Source organism: Capra hircus, chromosome 3, assembly GCF_001704415.2.
Source record: "Capra hircus breed San Clemente chromosome 3, ASM170441v1, whole genome shotgun sequence".
Lineage (NCBI taxonomy): Eukaryota > Metazoa > Chordata > Mammalia > Artiodactyla > Bovidae > Capra > Capra hircus.
The window spans coordinates 104909385-104930967 of NC_030810.1; the positions used below are offsets into that span (position 1 = coordinate 104909385).

The 21583-nt window shown below is 37.7% G+C and overlaps 1 protein-coding gene across 5 annotated transcripts in view; it reads right to left on the bottom strand.

Moving 5' to 3' along the window:
- The window catches only part of ASH1L (ASH1 like histone lysine methyltransferase), a 206579-nt gene that overhangs the window by 82658 nt on the left and 102338 nt on the right, over window positions 1-21583 (bottom strand). For all 5 annotated transcript variants that reach the window (XM_018046245.1, XM_018046246.1, XM_018046242.1 and 2 more), the window contains one exon: window positions 15768-15947. In XM_018046245.1, the coding sequence (XP_017901734.1) occupies window positions 15768-15947 (180 nt within the window). The remainder of the gene's footprint in view (window positions 1-15767; window positions 15948-21583) is intronic.

Consider the following 21583-nt stretch of genomic DNA (forward strand, 5'->3'; position numbering starts at 1 on the left):
CTTTATGTTGGAGAGATCTGGTGGATACCACCTTAACCAAATGATCCAATATGGCAATACTAAGAATGTTACATTTGTAATATTCATACCAAGATTTAACCTAAATCTAATTATGAAGAAATAATTTAAAATTTGTGGAATGCAGTACATTCTATAAAATAAGCTCCTTAAAAAGCATCAAATAAATAAAAAACAAAAGATGGGGAACATTCTAGAATAAAATAATAGACATAGCAATCTCATGTAATAAATGTTAACTTTGGATTCTAGATTCAAAGAAAACAAAATAAACTGAAATAAAAGACTTTTAGGACAACTGGGAAAATATAAATATGGTTTGTATATTAATAATATTATTGATATACTGCTTATTTTCTAACATATGAAAATGGTATGGTGATCAGTTAGGAATGTATCCTAGTTGAAAGGGTTAATTGCTAAAATGCAGAGGGCTGAATGTCTGCAACTTGCTTTCAGAATTTTCAAGGGACAAAAATTTTTTCCCCTGCAAAAATGTGTGTGGGGGTATAGAGAGACATAAAGCAAATGTGGCAAAATGCTGATAAATTTGGGTAGGGTATACAGGTCTGGCTGCATGTCTGACAGAGCAGGAAGCCAAGCAGCTGAGGAACCAGACGTCAGACAAGCTGCAGACAGTGATCCTGGACGTCACCAAGACAGACAGCGTCGCTGCAGCCACCGAGTCGGGGTGGCAGCCGAGACGAGCTACCCCAGGTCCAAGGTCAGGGGCGGCGGCTAAGAGGAGCTATCCCATGTCTAAGGTCAGGGGCGGTGGCCGAGAGGAGCAAACCCACGTCCAAGGAGCGGTGGTTGCGTGGGCACAGGAGGGCCTACAGGAGCTACTCCATGTTCAAGGTCAGGAGGGGCGACCTCAACCAAGGTAAGGAGCAGCAGCTGTGCTTTGCTGGAACAGCTGTGAAGAGATACCCTACATCCAAGGTGAGAGAAACCCAAGTAAGATGGTAGGTGTTGTGAGAGGGCATCAGAGGGCAGACACACTAAACAGTAATCACAGAAAACTAGTCAATCTGATCAAAGGAACCACAGCCTTGTCTAACTCAATGAAACTAAGCCATGCTGTGTGGGGCCACCCAAGCCGGACGGGTCATGGTGGAGAGGTCTGACAGAATGTGGTCCACTGGAGAAGGGAAAGGCAAACCACTTTAGCATTCTTGCCTTGAGAACCCCATGAACAGTATGAAAAGGCAAAATGATAGGATACTGAAAGAGGAAATCCCCAGGTCAGTAGGTGCCCAATATGCTACTGGAGATCAGTGGAGAAATAACTCCAAAAAGAATGAAGGGATGGAGCCAAAGCAAAAAGAATACCCAGTTGTGGATCTGACTGGTGATAGAAGCAAGGTCTGATGCTATAAAGAGCAACACTGCATAGGAACCTGGAATGTTAGGGCCACGAATCAAGGCAAATTGGAAGCAGTCAAACAGGAGATGGCAAGAGTGAACGTCGACATTCTAGGAATCAGCGAACTAAAATGGACTGGAATGGGTGAATTTAACTCAGATGACCATTATATCTACTACTGTGGGCAGGAATCCCTTAGAAGAAATAGAGTAGCCATCATGGTCAACAAAAGAATCCGAAATGCAGTACTTGGATACTTGGATGCAACTTCAAAAATGACAGAATGATCTCTGTTTCCAAGGCAAACCATTCAATATCACAGTAATCCAAGCCTATGCCCCAACCAGTAACGCTGAAGAAGCTGAAGTTGAACGGTTCTATGAAGACCTACAAGACCTTTTAGAACTAACACCCAAAAAAGATGTCCTTTTCATGGCAAAAGTAGGAAGCCAAGAAACGCCTGGAGTAACAGGCAAATTTGGCCTTGGAGTACGGAATGAAGCAGGGCAAAGGCTAACAGGGTTTTGCCAAGAGAACGCACTGCTCATAGCAACACTCTCTTCCAACACCACAAGAGAAGACTCTACACATGGACATCGCCAGATGGTCGACACCGAACTCAGACTGATTATATTCTTTGCAGCCAAAGATGACGAAGCTCTATACAATCAGCAAAAACAAGACCAGGAGCTGACTGTGGCTCAGATCATGAACTCCTTATTGCCAAAGTCAGATTTAAATTGAAGAAAGTAGGGAAAACCACTAGACCATTCAGGTATGACCTAAATCAAATCCCTTATGACTATACAGCAGAAGAGAGAAATAGATTTAAGGGACTAGATCTGATAGATAGAGTGCCTGATGAAATATGGATGGAGGTTCGTGACATTGTACAGGAGACAGGGATCACGACCATCCCCATGGAAAAGGAATGCAAAAAAGCAAAATGGCTGTATGAGGAGGCCTTACAAATAGCTGTGAAAAGAAGAGAAGCGAAAAGCAAAGAAGAAAAGGAAAGATATAAGCATCTGAATGCAGAGTTTCAAATAGCAAGGAGAGATAAGAGAGCCTTCTTCAGCGATCAATAAAAAGAAATAGAGGAAAACAACAGAATGGGAAAGACTAGAGATCTCTTCAAGAAAATGAGAGATACCAAGGGAACATTTCATGCAAAGATGGGCTCGATAAAGGACAGAAATGGTCTGGACCTAACAGAAGCAGAAGATATTAAGAAGAGGTGGAAAGAATACACAGAAGAACTGTACAAAAAAGATCTTCACGACCTGGATAATCATGATGGTGTGATCACTCACCTAGAGCCAGACATCCTGGAATGTGAAGTCAAGTGGGCCTTAGAAAGCATCACTACGAACAAAGCTAGTGGAGGTGATGGCATTTCAGTTGAGCTATTTCAAATCCTGAAAGATGATGCTGTGAAAGTGCTGCACTCAATATGCCAGCAAATTTGGAGAACTCAGCAGTGGCCACAGGACTGGAAAAAGTCAGTTTTCATTCCAATCCCAAAGAAAGGCAATGCCAAAGAATGCTCAAACTACCACACGATTGCACTCATCTCACACGCTAGTAACGTAATGCTCAAAATTCTCCAAGCCAGGCTTCAGCAATACATGAACCGTGAACTTTGAGATGTTCAACCTGGTTTAGAAAAGGCAGAGGAACCAGAGATCAAATTGCCAACATCTGCTGGATCATCAAAAAAGCAAGAGAGTTCCAGAAAAACATCTATTTCTGCTTTATTGACTATGCCTAAGCCTTTGACTGTGTGGATCACAATAAACTGGAAAATTCTTAAAGAAATGGGAATACCAGACCAACTGACCTGCCTCTTGAGAAACCTATATGCAGGTCAGGAAGCAACAGTTAGAACTGGACATGGAACAACAGACTGGTTCCAAATAGGAAATGGAGTACGTCAAGGCTGTATATTGTCACCCTGCTTATTTAACTTCTATGCAGAGTACATAATGAGAAATGCTGGGCTGGAAGAAGCACAAGCTGGAATCAAGATTGCTGGGGAAAAAAAAAAGATTGCTGGGAGAAATATCAATAACCTCAGATATGCAAATGACACCACCTTTATTGCAGAAAGTGAAGAGGAACTAAAGAGCCTCTTGATGAAAGTGAAAGAGGAGAGTGAAAAAGTCGGCTTAAAGCTCAACATTCAGAAAACAAAGATCATGGCATCTGGTCCCATCACTTCATGGGAAATAAACAGATGGGGAAACAGTGTCGGAGTTTATTTTTTGGAGCCCCAAAATCACTGCAGATGGTGACTGCAGCCATGAAATTACTCTTTGGAAGGACAGTTATAACCAACCTAGATAGCATATAACAAGCAGAGACATTACTTTGCTAATGAAGGTCTGTCAAGGCTATAGTTTTTCCAGTGGTCATGTATGGATGTGAGAGTTGGACTGTGAAGAAAGCTGAGCGCCAAAGAATTGATGCTTTTGAACTGTGGTGTTGGAAAAGATTCTTGAGAGTCCCTTGGACTGCAAGAAGATCCAACCATTCCATCCTAAAGGAGATCAGTCCTGGGTGTTCATTGGAAGGACTGATGCTGAAGCTGAAATTCCAATACTTTGGATATGCAGACAGCTGCATATCTGAGGTTATTGAGATTTCTCCCGGCAATCTTGATTCCAGCTTGTGCTTCTTCCAGCCCAGCGTTTCTCATTACGTACTCTGCATAGAAGTTAAATAAGCAGGGTGACAATATACAGCCTTGACGTACTCCATTTCCTATTTGGAACCAGTCTGTTGTTCCATGTCCAGTTCTAACTGTTGCTTCCTGACCTGCATATAGGTTTCTCAAGAGGCAGGTCAGGTGGTCTGATATTCCCATCTCTCTCAGAATTTTCCACAGTTTATTGTGATCCACACAGTCAAAGGCTTTGGCATAGTCAATAAAGAAATAGATGTTTTTCTGGAACTCTGTTGCTCTTTCTATGATCCAGCGGATGGTGGCAATTTGATCTCTGGTTCCTCTGCCTTTTCTAAAACCAGCTTGAACACCTGGAAGTTCACGGTTCATGTATTGCTGAAGCCTGGCTTGGAGAATTTTGAGCATTACTTTACTAGTGTGTGTAATTTCTAAGACATGCTCAGGTTGGAAAATACTATTATTGTGTTTTTACAGAGAAAAAAATAACTACATGTGTATTAAAAAGTATTACTTCACTTTCCAAATTTCTAGTTTATAATATATAATGATGATGTAATTTTTAATTTCTACACTTTAAGACATGTTAATTTCCAATTTTCATCACAAAATTATGTTTTCCTATCTCTGCCATGAATTCTGATGGCATTTAGAGCTTGAGACACACATTTCCTAAGGGAAGGCTATATAATTTTCTAGTCTAAAGAACTGACTGGAGGAGTATCTCACAAGTTCAGGTAATGGATTTCTTGCAAAGTTTTCCTGGTAAAATATATATAATGTAAAATTTCCCATTTTAACAAATCTTAAGTGTGTAGCTCAGGGTATTAAGTACATTCACAGTTATACTTTATACAACCATCACTGCATCTATCTAGGGAACACTCCATCTTGTACGACTGAATCTATGTACCCACTGAATAATAACTGCCACCAGCCCCTGGTAACCACCACTCTCCATTCTGTTTCCATGCATCTGACTACTCTAGGTACCTATCATAAGTGGAATGACAGGCCTAGAGTACTCAAATATGTCTGGCTCTTCACTTGAAATAATACTTTAAAAATTCATCCATATTGTAGGAGGTGTCAAAATTCCTTCTTTTTTAAGGCTACATAATATTCCATTGTATGAACGGGATATAATTTTTGAAGTATCTTAAATCTTATTTTTTATTAGAATATAGTAAATCATGTTATTAAAAGTGCATCAGGAATATGTTATCACTAGAGGGAGCTAGAACAACAGCTCTTGCCTATTCAATGCCAGATACAAACATATTTGTACATAACCAGGTGGCTCAAGTGGTAAAGAATCCATCTGCCAGTGCAAGATATACAGGATTTCGAGGTCGATCCCTGGGGTGGGAAGAACCTCTAGAGCAGGAAATGGCAATCCACTCTAGTATTCTTGCCTAGGAAATTCCATGGACAGAGGAGCCTGATGGCTTCAGTTCATGGGATTACAAAGAGTTGGGACACGACTGAGCACATAAACACACGCAAGCTTCTACAAAAAACAGAACAGAATGTAAATGTGGTTATGGACTCCTTTCCAATGCTTCTCCATTTCTACGTGGCAGACTGAACTTTCATAAATCATCATAATTCCTGAGACTAAACAGTGATGATCTGATATGTTCTACCCTACATTAGGAGTTAAATCAATCACATGTGGAGAGTTCTTTATCAGTTCTGTTAATGCAATCTGTATTTATTATTAGTATTATTATCATAAAATGACTTTTGGGGGACTTCCCTGGTGCTACAGTGGTTAAGAAACTGCCTGCCAATGCAGGAGACATGAGTTCCATCCCTACTCTAGCAGGATCCCACATCCCAGGGAGCAACGCAGCCTGTATGCCACCGTGTGCTCTAGACTGTACTGCGTGCACAACCACTGTGTGCACCATACAGCCTGTGTGCTCCAGAGCCACGCTCTGCAACCAAGCCTGAGCACCACAGCAAAGAGCAGCCCCTGACTGGAGAAAGTCCACACGCAGCAACCGAGACCAGTGCAGCCAAGGAAAAAAGACTCTGAAGACTTCCCTGATGGTGCAGTAGTTAAGACTCTGCACTTTCAATGCAGAGGGCACAAGTTCAATCCCTGGTGGGGGAACTAAGATACCACAGGCTGTGGCACACAGAAAAAAAGGAAAAAGATTTTTTCTAGGACAAAAGAGGCTAGAGGCTCTTCTTATAGTTTAATCATGATGGGTGACTGCAGAGAAACAGAGTACAGAAAACAGGATTTAAAAGATAAATGCATAAAAAATAATTATAAATGTGTTTTAGGGCACAAAATGAATAAAGATGTAATCTGTAATGTCAATAATAAAAATGAGGCATAAGCTTTATAGGAATAGTATTTTTGCATGTGACTAAAGTTGGTATCAATCCAAATTACAGGTTTATCTCTTTAGGAAGTTATATGTAATCTCCATGATAACCAAAGACAAAATAGTGATAAGTGACGTGTTAGTCGCTCAGTCGTGTACGACTCTTTGAGACCTCATGGACTCACCAGGTTCCTCTGTCCATGGAATTCTCCAGGCAAGAATACTGGCATGGGTTGCCATTCCCTTCTCCAGGGGGTCTTCTCAACCCAGGGACTGAACCTGGGTCACCTGCATTGTAGGCAGATTCTTTGCCATCTGAGCCACCAGGGAAGCCCAAAACAGCTACAGAATATACACAAAACAGATTGAGAAGGGAATCAAACAAGATCAGCTAAGTACAAAAGAAGGCAGAAATGGAGGAAATGAGGGACGAAAAGCTGTAAGACATATGGAAAACAAAATAACAAGCATAAAACTTTCCTTATTAATAACTACTTTAAATGTAAATAGATGTGACTTTCCAATCAAAGGTACAGAGGAACAAAATGGATAGAAAGCATGATCCAACTACATATAAGCTATATGTAAGTGATTCACTTTAGATCCAAAGATAGGAACAAAAAATAGAGACTTTAAGTAAAAAAAGTTATAAAGGACAAAGAAGAACATCAAATATTGACAAGAGGGCCCATTCACCACGAAGATATAACAATTATATATTAAAAAAATCCACCAAACATGGGAGGATCCAAAATATATGATGGAAACAGGGACAGAATTTGAGAGAAATGGACACTTGTATAATAACAGTTGGCAAATTTCAACTTACCAATTTCAATAAATGTTAGAACAACCACATATAAGACCAATAAATATTAGAACATTATAAACCAACAGGATCTAACGAAAACAGAAACAAGATTCCACCTAACAACAGAAGATTACATAGTTTTCTCAAGTGCACACTGAAGATTCTTCAGGAAGACCATGTTAGGCTACAAAAGAACTCAATAAATCAAAAATTATTAAAACCTTAAGGAATATCTTTTCTGATCACAAAGGAATGAAACTAGATATGAAATGAAACTGAAAAATTCACTTACATGAGAAACTAAACAACATACTTGTAAGCAACTGGATCAAATAAAAAATCTAAAGGGAAACTGGAAAATATTTTGAAATGAATGAAAACAAAAATAGGACAAAACAAAACTTATGTGGTGCAGTAAAAGCAGTGCGAAGAGGAAAATTTATATGTGAAAACAAATTAACAGAATAGAAAGATTGCAAATCAGTAAATTAACTGTATGATGAACACTTAATGGTGCAATGCAACCACTGTGGAAAAGTTTGGTGGTTTTTTAAAAAGCTAAATATAAAATCACCATATGATCTAGCAATTTTACCCCTAAGTTTATACATGAAGGACTGAAAACAGGAACCTGAACAGATAAACGTATGCCAATGTTCACTGCAGCATTGTTCATGATAGCCAAAAGACAGAAATAACCCAAGTGCTCATCAACAGATGAGTAAACAAAATGTGGTATGTATGTACAATGGAGTATTAACCATAAAAAGGAATGAAGTTCTGATATATGCTACGACATAAATGAAAGATAGAGACATGATCAGCAGCAGCAGCAGAGACATTATGTTAAATAAAATAATCCAGACCCCAAAACACAAATATTGAGTATGTTTCCACTAACATGGGGCACCCAGATGAGGGAAACTATAGAGACTGAAAGTACATGAGACATTATGGTGGGCTGAGGAGAGTTTTAGTAGGAGTGGAAGTTTTTGCTTAACTATTAAAGAGTTTCTATTTAGGGTAATGAAAAAATTCTGGAAATAGTGGTTATGTTATATTACACTGTAAATTAATGCCACTGAAATATAACCTTAAGAAGGGCTAAAATGCCAAATTTTTTAGTATTTCAGAATTAAAAAATTAATAATGTAACATACCAAAAACTGATGACTTGTACCACTGAAATAGGTTACTGTATACGTGAATTACATCTCAGTAAAACTGTTTACTCAAAAAAAGAGGACAGAAAACATACTCTAGGAGATATGAAACAACTGTTTGGAAGAGTGAGATGCAGAAGCAACAGCTAAGATTTACTCTTGAGTGTCTACTGCATGCCAGTCACTTTGCATGTATCGCCACACTTAGGTACTCCACAGAATCTTTCGGACGGAGTGCTTGAACCTGCATCTCCTGTGGCTCCTGCATTGGCAGGCGGATTCTTTACCACTGAGCCATCTGGAAAACCATACTAGTTTCATATTTTAGAAATAAAACAATTCAGTTTGAGATGATGAAAAAGTTCTGCAGGTGGACAGTGGTAATGTTTGCATAACAAGGTAATGTACTTAATGGTAGTGAATGGTGCACTTAAAATGATTAAAATAGTAAATTTTATGATGTATATTTAACCACAATATAGTTAATTAAAAATTTTAAAACATGAAGCTACGTTTGTTTTAAAAACTTCTACTTGGAACATTTCCTGATTATGATGTTTTTTTTGGATTTGATACCTAAAGCAAAGGCTTCTTCAAAAGCAAAGATAAACTGAAAAGCTTCTGTACAGCACAGGAAACCATAAGCAAGATTAAAAGTCAAACTATTTAATGGTAGAAAATATTTGTAAATTATATCTGATAAGGAGTTAATACACAAATTTTATGAAGAACTCATACAACTCAAGAGCAAAAACAAATAAACAAACAATCTTATTTAAAAATGGGCAGATGATCTGAATAGACATTCTTCCAACTAAGACATACAGAAGACCAACAGGTACATTAAAGTATATTCATTGGCTGGGAAATGCGAATCAAAACAACAACGAGCCATCACCTTCAAACTGTCAGGATGGTTATTATCAAAAAGACAAGAAATAGCAATTGTTAGTGAGGATGTGAAGAAAAGGGAATCCTTGTGTACTGCTGGTTGGAATGTAAACTGGCAAAGCCACTATGGAAAGCAGTAAGGATGTTCTTCAAAAAATTAAGACTAGAACTACCAATGACCTAACAATTCTACTTCTGGGTATTAATCCGAAGCAAGCAAAAAAAAAACCTATCTTAAAAAGATCACCGTACCTTCATGTTCACAACAGTGTTATTTACAATAGCAAAGATAAGGAAACAACCTAAGTGTCTCCTGAGAGATGAATGTGATATGTATATATAGACACACACAAATAAACAATGGACTATTATTCAGTCTGCAAGGATATTAAACCAGTCAATCCTAAAATAAATCAGTCCTGAATATTCATTGGAAGGACAGTTGCTGAAGCTGAAGATTCAATACTCTGGCTACCTGATGTGAAGAACTGACTAATTAGAAAAGACCCTGATGCTGGGAAAGACTGAAGGCAAGAGGAGAAGGGAATGAAGAGGATGAGAGGCTGGATGGCATCACTAACTTGATGGATGTGAGTCTGAGCAAGCTCTGGGAGTTGGTGATGGACAGACGAGGAAGCCTGGTGTGCTATAGTCCATGGGGTCGAAAAGAGTTGGACATAACAATGGTGACAGATGTTTAACTACACTTATGTGATTATTTTGCAGACTCACAAACACCTAACATGTTGTACAGCTGAAGCCAATATAATTTTGTGGTTCAATTATACCTCAATAAATAAACACCCATTATTTTTGCTTTCTTAGTGATTAAGATAAAATCAGATAAACTGAAATTTTTACCTTGTTTTGTTAAAATGATCTGTGGGACTCTTCGGTTTTCGCATCTGTCAAATGAAGGATTAGGGCTAGCTGAAATGAGGGAAGTTGAGTGTGAATGGGGGCAAGGGATATATGGGAATCTTTGTACTCTCTGCTCTGTTTTGCCTAAAACTGCTCTAAAAGAGTTTATTAATTAACAATAAAAATTCAAAACTATTGCTACTCCATGGCTTCCCAGGTGTCTCCGTGGGTATTTGCCTGCCAATGCAGGAGCCACAGGTTTGATTCCTGGGTCGGGAAGATCCCCTGGAGGAGGAAATGGCAACTCACTCCAGTACTGTTGGTTGGAAAATTCCATGGACAGAGGAGCCTGGTGGGCCACAATCCATGAGGTAGCAAAAAAGTCAGACACGACTAAGCACGCAGGCACGCCTTTCTATTGATACTAAATAGGAATGGCGTGAGGTTTGCATTCATCCAGTCTGCATTCCTATTTAAGCTGAATTTAGACCTACAATGTTCCTAAAGAATTTCAGGGGAAAATGAACCATATTCTGGTATTTAATTCAACCATAACCATGAGATTATCTATAACAAAGAAATTCTAAGGCAGTACCCCTTGAACCTCAGTTTCTGAAAAGCCGCATGATTTACTGGTGAAATAAGAGTGGTGGAACCTCTAGGCATTAAAAACCCCAATAATTATTTTGATGATAAATTTTGTAAACTTAAGTTCTTTCACTTTTCTGTGTCAGTTTCTTAAACAGTAGATAGTAACCATCTACTTTACTGTTTCCCACAGATTTAATATGAAAACATTCTAAAAATTTAAATAATATATCAAATGTAAAATGGTACCATGCTTTCATTTTATTTCCAAAGATAAACATTTTATTTTGAGGAAATGACAGCTAAGTGTAAACATTATGTATTATACACATAATATAAATATTATAGTATTAATATATAATAAATACATCTAAATTTTACACATATATTAATTCCCATGCAAACAAGCAATGTTCTGTAAGCCTGAAAGTTATAGTTATCCTATTTCCTATAACAGATTTAGTACTCAAAAGGAGCCTATAAATCAAAGAAAGCATGTGTTTTATTTTTATAAAACATAGAAGTCACAATTTTTGAGTCAGGACAGTCTTAAGATATGAAGTATGTAGTTCAATCAGTTCAGTTCAGTTGCTCAGTCATGTCTGACTCTTTGTGACCCCATGAATCGCATGTAGTTCAATAGCTTCACTTTATATTATCGTTTCATTTTTACCATTTCCAGGGAAACTAAGCGGTCTGCCCAAAACATTATGTGACAGTGACTGAACTAAAAGCAGAATCCTCCCCCAACAAAAGAACCAAAAGCTCCCTTTCAAAGTAGTGTTAATATTCAATATCATGCTATTTTACCATAATGTACACTTTAAAGTTCACTCTCCAATTCACCTGAAATGTATCTGGTATTTCATATTCTTTAAAATCCCTATTAGATAAAACTTAAATTCCAAAAGTAATACAGCATTTTTTACAACTACCAGATATATAAAAGACACATAAAAAATAAGAAGTCAATACCCCTTGCTGCTGCTGCTGAGTCGCTTCAGTCGTGTCCGACTCTGTGCGATCCCAGAGACAGCAGCCCACCAAGGCTCCCCCGTCCCTGGGATTCTCCAGGCAAGATACCCCATTCCAAATCCTATAAGCTAGACATGTATGCTGCTGCTAACTCACTTCAGTTGTGTCTGACTCTGTGCGACCCCATAGATGGCAGCCCACCAGGCTCCCCAGTCCCTGGGATTCTCCAAGCAAGAACACTGGAGTAGGTTGCCATTTCCTTCTCCAATGCATGAAAGTGCAAAGTGAAAGTGAAGTCGCTCAGTCGTGTCCAACCCTTAGCGACCCCGTGGACTGCAGCCTACCAGGCTCCTCCGTCCATGGGATTTTCCAGGCAAGAGTACTGGAGTGGGGTGCCACTGCCTTCTCCAGAGACATGTATAGCAGGCACAAAAATATACAACCTCCTCCTCAAATAAAACTTCCTAGAAGCTGGAATATGTAGATGTAATTAAGGTTTCTCATCTGTTGACTTTAAAATAGGGAGATTATTCTGGATTATCTGGGTAGGCCCAACTTAACCACAAGGGTCCTTATAAATGAAAGAGGAATATAAATGAGGCAGAGTCAGTGGAAAAAAAAAAAAAAAGTAAAAACAGAACCAAGGTTGAAGTGATTCAATGTGAGGACTCAGCCTCAATGATCTCAATGTCTTTATTGCTGGTTCTGAACAGAGAAGTGGCCCCAAGCCAAGAAACTTGAGTAGCCTCCTGATTCTGCAAAGGGAAGAGAAAGAATTCTACCCTAGAGCCGCTAAAAGAAACACAGTTGTGCTAACACCTTGACTTTAGCCTAGAGAGATTCAATTCAGACTTCTGACCTCAAGGACTATAAAATAAATTTGACTTGCTTTAGGCAAAGATATTTTTTGGTGCCTATATACGTACATGTACATAGTCATATTCATGGCAGTAGAGGCTCACTTAATCTAAGGAATATTGGCCATACCACTTTTATCCAGTGTATTAGTTAATGACATCATCACACACCCAGGAATACAAAACAAAACACTGGGATCACCATTGACTCTAGCCCAGTCCTTTACTCCCTACCAACCAATCAGTGTTTAATTCATTTCAATTTTAATGTCAAAAAACTTCAAGAGTCCACCTTTTCCAATATCTAGCCACTGCTATCACATTAGATCTAACTTGGAAAACCACAGAGTATAACCTTCCTAATAGCCTTCTTACATCCTAATAGTCTTCTTACTTCTAATATTTATTTGCTCATCTAATTAATCTTCCATACTGATAGTGTGGTCTTATCTTGATTCAATTTTAATTGATTCACACTCTCCCCTCACAACTTTTTAAAACCTATAATGATTTATACAAAAAAGAATAAACTTGGAATTGTCTTGTACCATTCTGTGACCAAAAAAAACAAATTTCTCAAGCATGGAGGACTTTTAGGGCAGCAAAACTATTTTGTGCTACTACAATGGTAGATACCTGTCATTATACATTTACCCAAATCCATAGAATGTACAACACCAAAAGCAAATCCAAATGTCTATTACAAACTTTGAGTAATACTGTGTCAATACAGGTTCACTGACTGTCAAAAAGGTACCACTGTGGTATATAAGGACAGGGAATATATGCAATATCTCTGTACTTTCCAACAATTCTGTTGTGAACCTAAAACTGTTCTAAATAATTATTTTTTTCAAAACAAACAACCTACACCCTAACTGCTATCAATAAAAAGCAGCCAGCCCACAAAAATATATTGGCTTTGTAGCTTTTAAGAATGCACACATGTATTTGATAAATGTTTTAAGAAGAATCCCCAAAAAACCATTTTCTTACTATTTATTTATGTGCGATGAAGAACGAGTTCTAGCATAAACGAGGTCCTTCTCAGAGTGAAAGACTTTTGCCTGACTAGAGACATTTTAAAACACTGATGTAGTTGATGATACTGGTCTTTTGAGGCACAGACTGATTTTATGATTAATCTCCCATTTTTCAGAATTTAATCCAGGAAAAGCACATTAGCAAAAAAGTATGACTTAAATTTTAGCAAAAAATTTCACACATATCTGCTTTTCTATTCAGCAAAAACACTGCTTTAAAATCATTACTATGTAAGATCTTCCCAAAATATATATTCATTTTCTTATTTGTAATGACAGAATGCTAATTTTTTTTCTGCACTGTCATCTGAAACAATGACCATTACTTTTCGGTCTTCCCTGTGGCTGAAGCGTGCTTACATGTCTGTATTTTGGTCAGTAGCTATGAGGTTTTGTAGTTTCCTTTCTTAGATTAGCAGCTATATCGAAGTACCAATAGACTTGCTGGTCTAAATAACAAAATGTTATTTCCACTGTTCTGGAGGATGGGAAGTCCAAGATCAGGGTTCAGTTCTAAGTGAGAGCCTTCTTCCTGGCTTGCAGATACTGCTTTCTTGTACTCTCACATGGTAGAGAAAGAAATCATCTCTCTCAGTGTCTCTCTTTATAAGGGTGTTAATCTCATTCAGGAGGGCTCCACCACATGATCTGATTACTTCCCAAAGCTGTCATCTCCAAATATCACCACACTAGGGATTAGGGCTTCAATGTATGAAATTTGAGGCAGACACATTCAGTTCACAATGCTTCCTTACAAAGAAGGTACATGTTTTTTACTCCCTTTCCTCTTTTATACTTTCTGCAATGAAGACTTTATGATAGTTATCCTGGAACAAAACGTAACCATAGGAACACAAGCTTGGTGCTGAAATGGAAGAACAGAATAAAAGGAGTCTGGGTCCCTGAAGATACTGTGAAGATGGCATGTTAACTCTGAACTGTGTACTTCACAACTTCTTATAAATTAAAGGAAAATAAGTGTTTGTCTTTAAACAATCTTGATTATTTATGAGGATTTCTAATCATTAGCTGCTGAAACTAAGCTTAACTAATAAAACATTTCACAACATAAGCAGCAGAAATGGACTCAAAGAGTTTATGTGATATCTATCTTGATGACAAATTAATGAAAGGTCATTTCAATGCAAAATAAAGTGCTATGGTTTTCATGTTGATTACTTTAACCACATCAGGTCAGATGCATCTCTAAAACATAACTGTTCCTCTTTCAATTTCATTCCTTTCTTGACTAAACTCAGACCTCATGACCTCTGACGATTATTGTCAATTTCTGCCATTATTAACTCCCTCATTCATTTTTCTACTCTGTAGCCAAAGTTATCATCTTAAAACACAAAGCTGCACTTTTTACTTCCTTTTTTAAAAAAATAGCATTTTAAATTTCATGTAGCTTAGTGGCATAAGTATCTTGAGTCAGGAAAGTCCATGTTTTTGTGGTCCCTATCACACAATGCTTACTTTCCACACCATTACATTTCAGAAAAAGTGAACTTCTAAGTTGTTCTAATATATGAAAAATTTCTGTATCCTAGTATGTGCCTTGGTACGTGATATTCTATCTAACTGGAATGCCCTATTCCATCTTGCAGACTACTGTGAACCTCCAAAACCAAACTCTGCTATACTCCTGTGAATCACTTCTTACTCAATGATATAGTTAGTTGATAGCTCTTTGGGTTTTTAAAAATTCTCTATCAGAGGACTTATTAAGCTGTACTTTCCCAAGAGAATATGAAATTCTTAAAAGTAAGGAGTACTTTACTCCTCTGGCAAATAGTTTGGAACACAGAAAGCATTTAACAAGTGAGGAATCAAATGAGGAGTGAGTGTAGAAAATTATCAAGATTATTTTTAGATACATGCACAGTGCTCCCTTTCTTATTTTCAATTAACAAAAAAGGCACCATTAGAATCCAAACTATAGAAATATAATCTAGAAAGGCAGAGAGAGGATAAAAGATCAGGGAAAATAATTAGCCCCCCAAAACATATCATGAGTACAGTGAACACTGAGGTACTTGTGATGAGATTTGTATTTGTGTATATTACATTTGTATTGGGTTTTTTTTCCTTGATATTCAAAGCATTATTTAAAACATAGAAGAATAACAGGTCTTTAAAGGATGTCAGCTGACAGGTACCACTACTTACTCTGTAGTTTTGTATACATCAGAATACAGCCCTGCTTTCTGATACTTCTTCTTTGGGGGACGTGGGGCCTTCTTTTCTCTTGGGATGAGAGAAAGCACAGGCTGCAAGGTACTTTCAGGTTCGGGAGGTTTGGCTGGGGTTTCAGGAGGACTGGGAATCTCAACTGCTGCTTCAGTAAAGCTAGAAAGAGAAGTTTAAAGATAATTTTATGGTGAATTTTTTTTCCCTACAAATGATTACCTATTAAAAAAAAATCACAGCAATTAAAAAAAAAGAGAGATATGGGGACTTCCTTATCTGGTCATGTAGGAGTAACAGATACCAGATTTGTCCTCCTGATAGAAACTAACAGAAACACAGCAAACTACTATAAACCTGGAGAATGAAACATTTATCAGACATTTTGTACTGCAGCACTGTGATTCCTGAGAAAATTCGGGAAAAAAGAAAGAAAGAAAGAAAGAAAGAGACAACCTGCTTTTATAAGAACAACTGAGGTAGAGGGAGTAGACCCAAAGCAGAGAATGGCCAACCAAATGAGCTAAGAGAGATCAGACTGTGGAGGGACTGAGATAGTTAGAATTCATGAGGCAGAGTACTGGAGTGGAGAGAGTAAAGGAGAAAAACAACTTCAGAAATCTGTGTAAGGGTCTTCTTTAGTACACTATCTATCAGTACTAGGTTTGTATATGTGCAAGGTGAAATTCCATAAGGCTGGACAAAGAACCACCAGAATATTACAACCCAAAAAATTTCCAGAGCTCACACATGATGACAGATACTCAGAATCCACTAGGGAGAGTGAAAGACACTGCCCAACACTGTGGGCATTCAGTAGAGATCCCAGAAGGTAACATTCTCCATCTTTGTATGACAACTATCTCTGGAGTAAAAGCCTGTCCTAATAAAGCTTAAAAATTATCTTCAAAAGAATCCAAAGCTATCCACGAGTAATTTAACTGACGACCAAAATAAAATCAAACCTATAAAAAAGAACAAAAACAGACACACAATAATGTGATATTTATAATATTCAAAAATTCAAAAAAAAAAAGCGATGACCAAAATTTTCTAAATTTGATAAAAAGAGCCCGAAGTTCCAAGAAGTTAAACAAACCATAAGCAATATAAGCTAAAACAAGTATGGTGTATCATAATAAACTTGTCGGAAAGTATTGACGAAGAAAATAAAAGGAGTAAGAAAAAAAATACACAGTCTATATACAGGAGTACAAAAATAAGAATGAATGCAGATTTCATGTCTCAAATAATGCAAACTAGAAGGCAATGAAAAAACATCTTTAATTGCTGAAAGGAGGGGAAGGGGGGAGCCTGTCAAGAGAATTTTAAATCAATCAAAAACACCTCTAAAAATTAAGGTGAATACAGTTCGAGGCAAGGATGATTAGACATTTCTACCTATCCTCCCATTAAGCAAAACGAAAATCCTTGGAAATTAAAAAATAAACATAAGCATACAGACTGGCTGGGCCTCTTGGGACCAAAGCAATGACACATCAGGGAATTTTCTAGATTTTCTTTTTGCCTCTCACTTAGTGCAAGGGTGAATAGTTTCCATAATATAAAGGGTAAGACAAATGTCTGCTCTCATCACTTAAAAATAACATCAGTTAAAGGTCCTAGATGATGAAAATGGACAATAAAAAGAAAAACATCTAGAAGTCTGAGTCCTCCAACATTGTTCTTTTCTTTAAGATTGTTTTGGCTATTTGGACTCCCTTGAGATTCCTCATGAATTTTAGGATGGATTTTTCTATTTCACACAAAACATTATTGGGATTTTGACAGAGACTGCACTGAATCTGTAGATCGCTTTGGGTAGCACTGATATCTTGTCTTTCAACCCCCAAACACAGGCTGACTTTTCTTTTTCTTGCCAAACTGCTCTGGTTAGGAATTTCAACACAATGTTGAAGTGGGCTTCCTTTCTTTGGGGGCTTCCCACATAGTTCAGTTGGTAAAGAATCTACCTGCAATGCAGGAGACCCCAGTTCCATTCCTGGGTTGAGAAGATCTGCTGGAGAAGGAATAGGCTACCCACTCCAGTATTCTTGGGTTTCCCTTGTGGCTCAGCTGGTAAAGAGGCTGCCTGCAATGGAGGAGACCTGGGTTTGATCCCTGGGTTGCAAAGATCCCTTGGAGAAGGGAAAGGCTATCCACTCCACTATTCTGGCCTGGAGAATTCCATGGACTGTATAGTCCATGCGATGGCAAAGAGTCGGACATGACTGAGTGACTTTCACTTCACTTCCTTTCCTAGTTATCAGTAACAGTGGAAAAGCTCTGTCTTTTACCACCAAAGTTGTCAGCTTTGGGTTTTTTACATACAGCTTTTATTAGGTTGAGGTAGTTTCTTTTTATTCCTAGATTTCTACGTTTATAATCATGAACACAATAGATTTTTATAAAAAAAACTATGCATTTATTGCTATGACCATGTGATGTTTCTTTTTACTCATTAATGTAACGAATCACATTAATTGATTTTTGAATGTTGAACAAGTTTTATATATCTGGGAGAAATCTTACTTGGTCATGAGACAGACAGACAGATTTCATATTTTATTATTTATGTCTTCCTATTCTCCTTATCAGACAGATTCATTTTTACTTCTTTCATCTTACCTTATGCTTCTTCCTTCATTCAAAAATGTTATCTGCTTCCTTGCTTACATGTGTCTACATATGTTCTGCTGCTGCTGCTAAGTTGCTTCAGTCGTGTCCAACTCTGTGTGATCCCATAGACAGCAGCCCACCAGGCTCCGCTGTCCCTGGATTCTCCAGGCAAGAACACTGGAGTGGGTTGCCGTTTCCGTCTCCAATGCATGTGAAAGTGAAGTCGCTCAGTCGTGTCCGACTCTTCGCGACCCCATGGACAGCAGCCTACCAGGCTCCTCCATCCATGGGATTTTCCAGGCAAGAGTACTGGAGTGGGATGTCACTGCCTTCTCCGATATACATTCTACACATATAAATTCTTCAAGTGCCATGTTTCTCCAAGTTCTATCTATAGACCAAATATATCAGAATCACTTTGGGGGGCTTATGATGGAAATGAAAATACATACTAATAGACTTTTAAAAATTCTTAGTAAGGAGTTCTAGGATGAACACCTCCTAACCTTACTGGTCCCTAGTACCCCATACTGGGCACTCTCATTAGTGCCCTTCTCATTCCATGAGGGCTTTGACAACTTAGGTTGGGTTGATATTCTCTTTCCCTCATCCTATAACCCAAGTCTTCATATCATTAAGGCTCCAACATCCAGCTCAGGAGCATCATGGTTTCCACATCCCAGATGGATACTTACTTAATGGCTTTAAGATTGAATTCTTCAGGAAAGAAAAGAGAAAGAAGATAGGTAAGGTATTTGAAAATATGGCTTTATGGGAATTCCTTGGCAGTCCAGTGAGGCTCTGGACTTGGCACTGAGGCTCCCTTGATCTGGTTAAGGTTTAATCCTTGATGGGGAAACTAAGATCACACAAGCAGCATAGCATGGCCAAAAAATTAAAATAAAATAAAATATGGTTTTATGATATATTTATCTACAGTAACACAATATGTTATTTATTTTTCATGGTTTTTTTTGTTTTATAAAAACAGTATCAGTTAGTATATAATTTTCAGGGTCTTGTTTCACTTAAAATCTTGTTTCTAAGACTCATTTATTATCATTACACTTCAGTTATAATTCATTAATTTTTATTACCACATCATAGTCCATTGCATAAAAAACTACTATATACTTATTCCTTTTCCTGTCAACCAGGGATATTTCCAGTTTCTATATATTATAATAAATCTTGCTACACCTTTACAAAAAATGCATTCTGGTGATAGCTGGGCAAGAGTTTTTCTAAGTTATATAAAAGGTAATTGCTAGATTATACTGGGTTGATTAGAAACACTCTTTTCGTTACATATTCTGGATTCCAAAACTTTTAAATTATGTTATAAATTTCCTCTCCAAGTCTGTAGAAAGTATTCATACATTAATGTGCATGATGTACGATAAACAAATTCTTAATTTTAATATAATACAGTATTATAAGTGTTTACCTGTATGCTTACTGCTTTTGATATCTTGTTTATGAAATCCTTTCAAACAAAGGTCATTAAGTTTTCTTCATTCTGTATTAGAAGGTTTATCTTTTATGCTATGTATTTATTTAACCAACTGGGAAATGATTTTTACACATGGATTAAGACAGAATCCAGGATTTCCTGGTGGTCCAGTTGTTGAGAATCCGCCTGCCAATGCAGGGGACATGGGTTCAATCCCTGATCCAGGAAGATTTCACACGTCCCAGGACAACTTAAGTCCATGCAACACAACTAATGAGCACGCGGTCTAGAGCCCACACGCTTCAACTACTGAAGCCTGCATGCCCGCGAGCCTGTGCTCTGTAACCAGAGAAGCCAATGGAGTGAGAAGCCTGCACACTGCACTGGAGAGTAGCTGCCGCTCATCACGATGACAGAAAACCCACGCGCAGCAACATCCAAAATTAAACAATTACCTAAAAAAAAAGGGCAGAATCCAATTTCATTCCCATTCTTATGCAATAAAAAATCTGGGGGCACACAACATTGTCAAGCAACTATACTTCAATAAAAAAGTATAAATAATAAAAATAAAAACTTTTGGGGCACCATTTATTGAATATTGTTTTCTTTATTTATTGATATGTAGGGTTACCTCTGTCATATGAGCAAGCTTGCATGCATGGATCTTGTTTCTCTTACCTAGTTCTATACTCAGTTCCATGCTAGCTCAACACTATTGTTTAGTTGCTAAGCTGTGTCCGACTCTTTGTGACCCCACGGATGTAGCCCACCAGGCATCTCTGTCCTTGGGATTTCCCAGTCAAGAATATTGGAGTGGGTTGGCATTTCCTTCTCCAGTGGATCTTCTCAACTCAAAGACTGAACCAGAGTTACCTGCATCTCCTGCTTTGCAGGCAGATTCTTTACCACTGAGCAACCAGGGACGCCCCTGGCTCAATAAACCATAGCTTAAAATTAAGACTTAGGGAAAATCAGGTGTTTTATTTCACTCCTAGGTATATACCCTAGAGAAATTAGTATCCTATCCAGCAGTGAACATTAGAGGAATGTTAAGAGCAATATTTTTGGATAATAGTGTCAAGCTGAAAATAACTCAACAGTAAAACAGAAAACTCTACCTTTTGTTTTGCATCAACATGGATAGATCTAGAGATTATCATACTCAATGAAGTAAGTCATAAAGAGAAAGACAAATACCATGATATCACTTATACATGGGGTCTAAAATATGACACAAATGAACCTATCTACGAAATAGAAAGATCCACAGACATAGAGAACACATTTGCAGTTCCAAGAGGGAGGAGGGGTGGAGAAGGGAAGGACTGGGAGTCTGGGATTAGCAAATACAAACTAGTATATATAGCATGGATAAATAACAAGGTCCTACTGTATACCACAGGGAACTATATTCAATATCCTGTGATAAAACAATATGGAAAAGAAGATGAGAAAGAATACATATATATACACATATATATATATACCCACACACACATATATATGTATAACTGAGTCACTTTGCTATACAGCAAAAATTGATGGATCATTTATATTTTAATAATTTAAAGAAAACATGTATTACACACAAACAATGGATAACACATAACAACAAAAAAGAGGTAACTACAACTACATGCAAAAACAGAGATGTTACATTTATATGTTGAGCAAAAAAGGTGTGGCACAGAAACATATATTCTATGCAATTCCATTTCAGTGA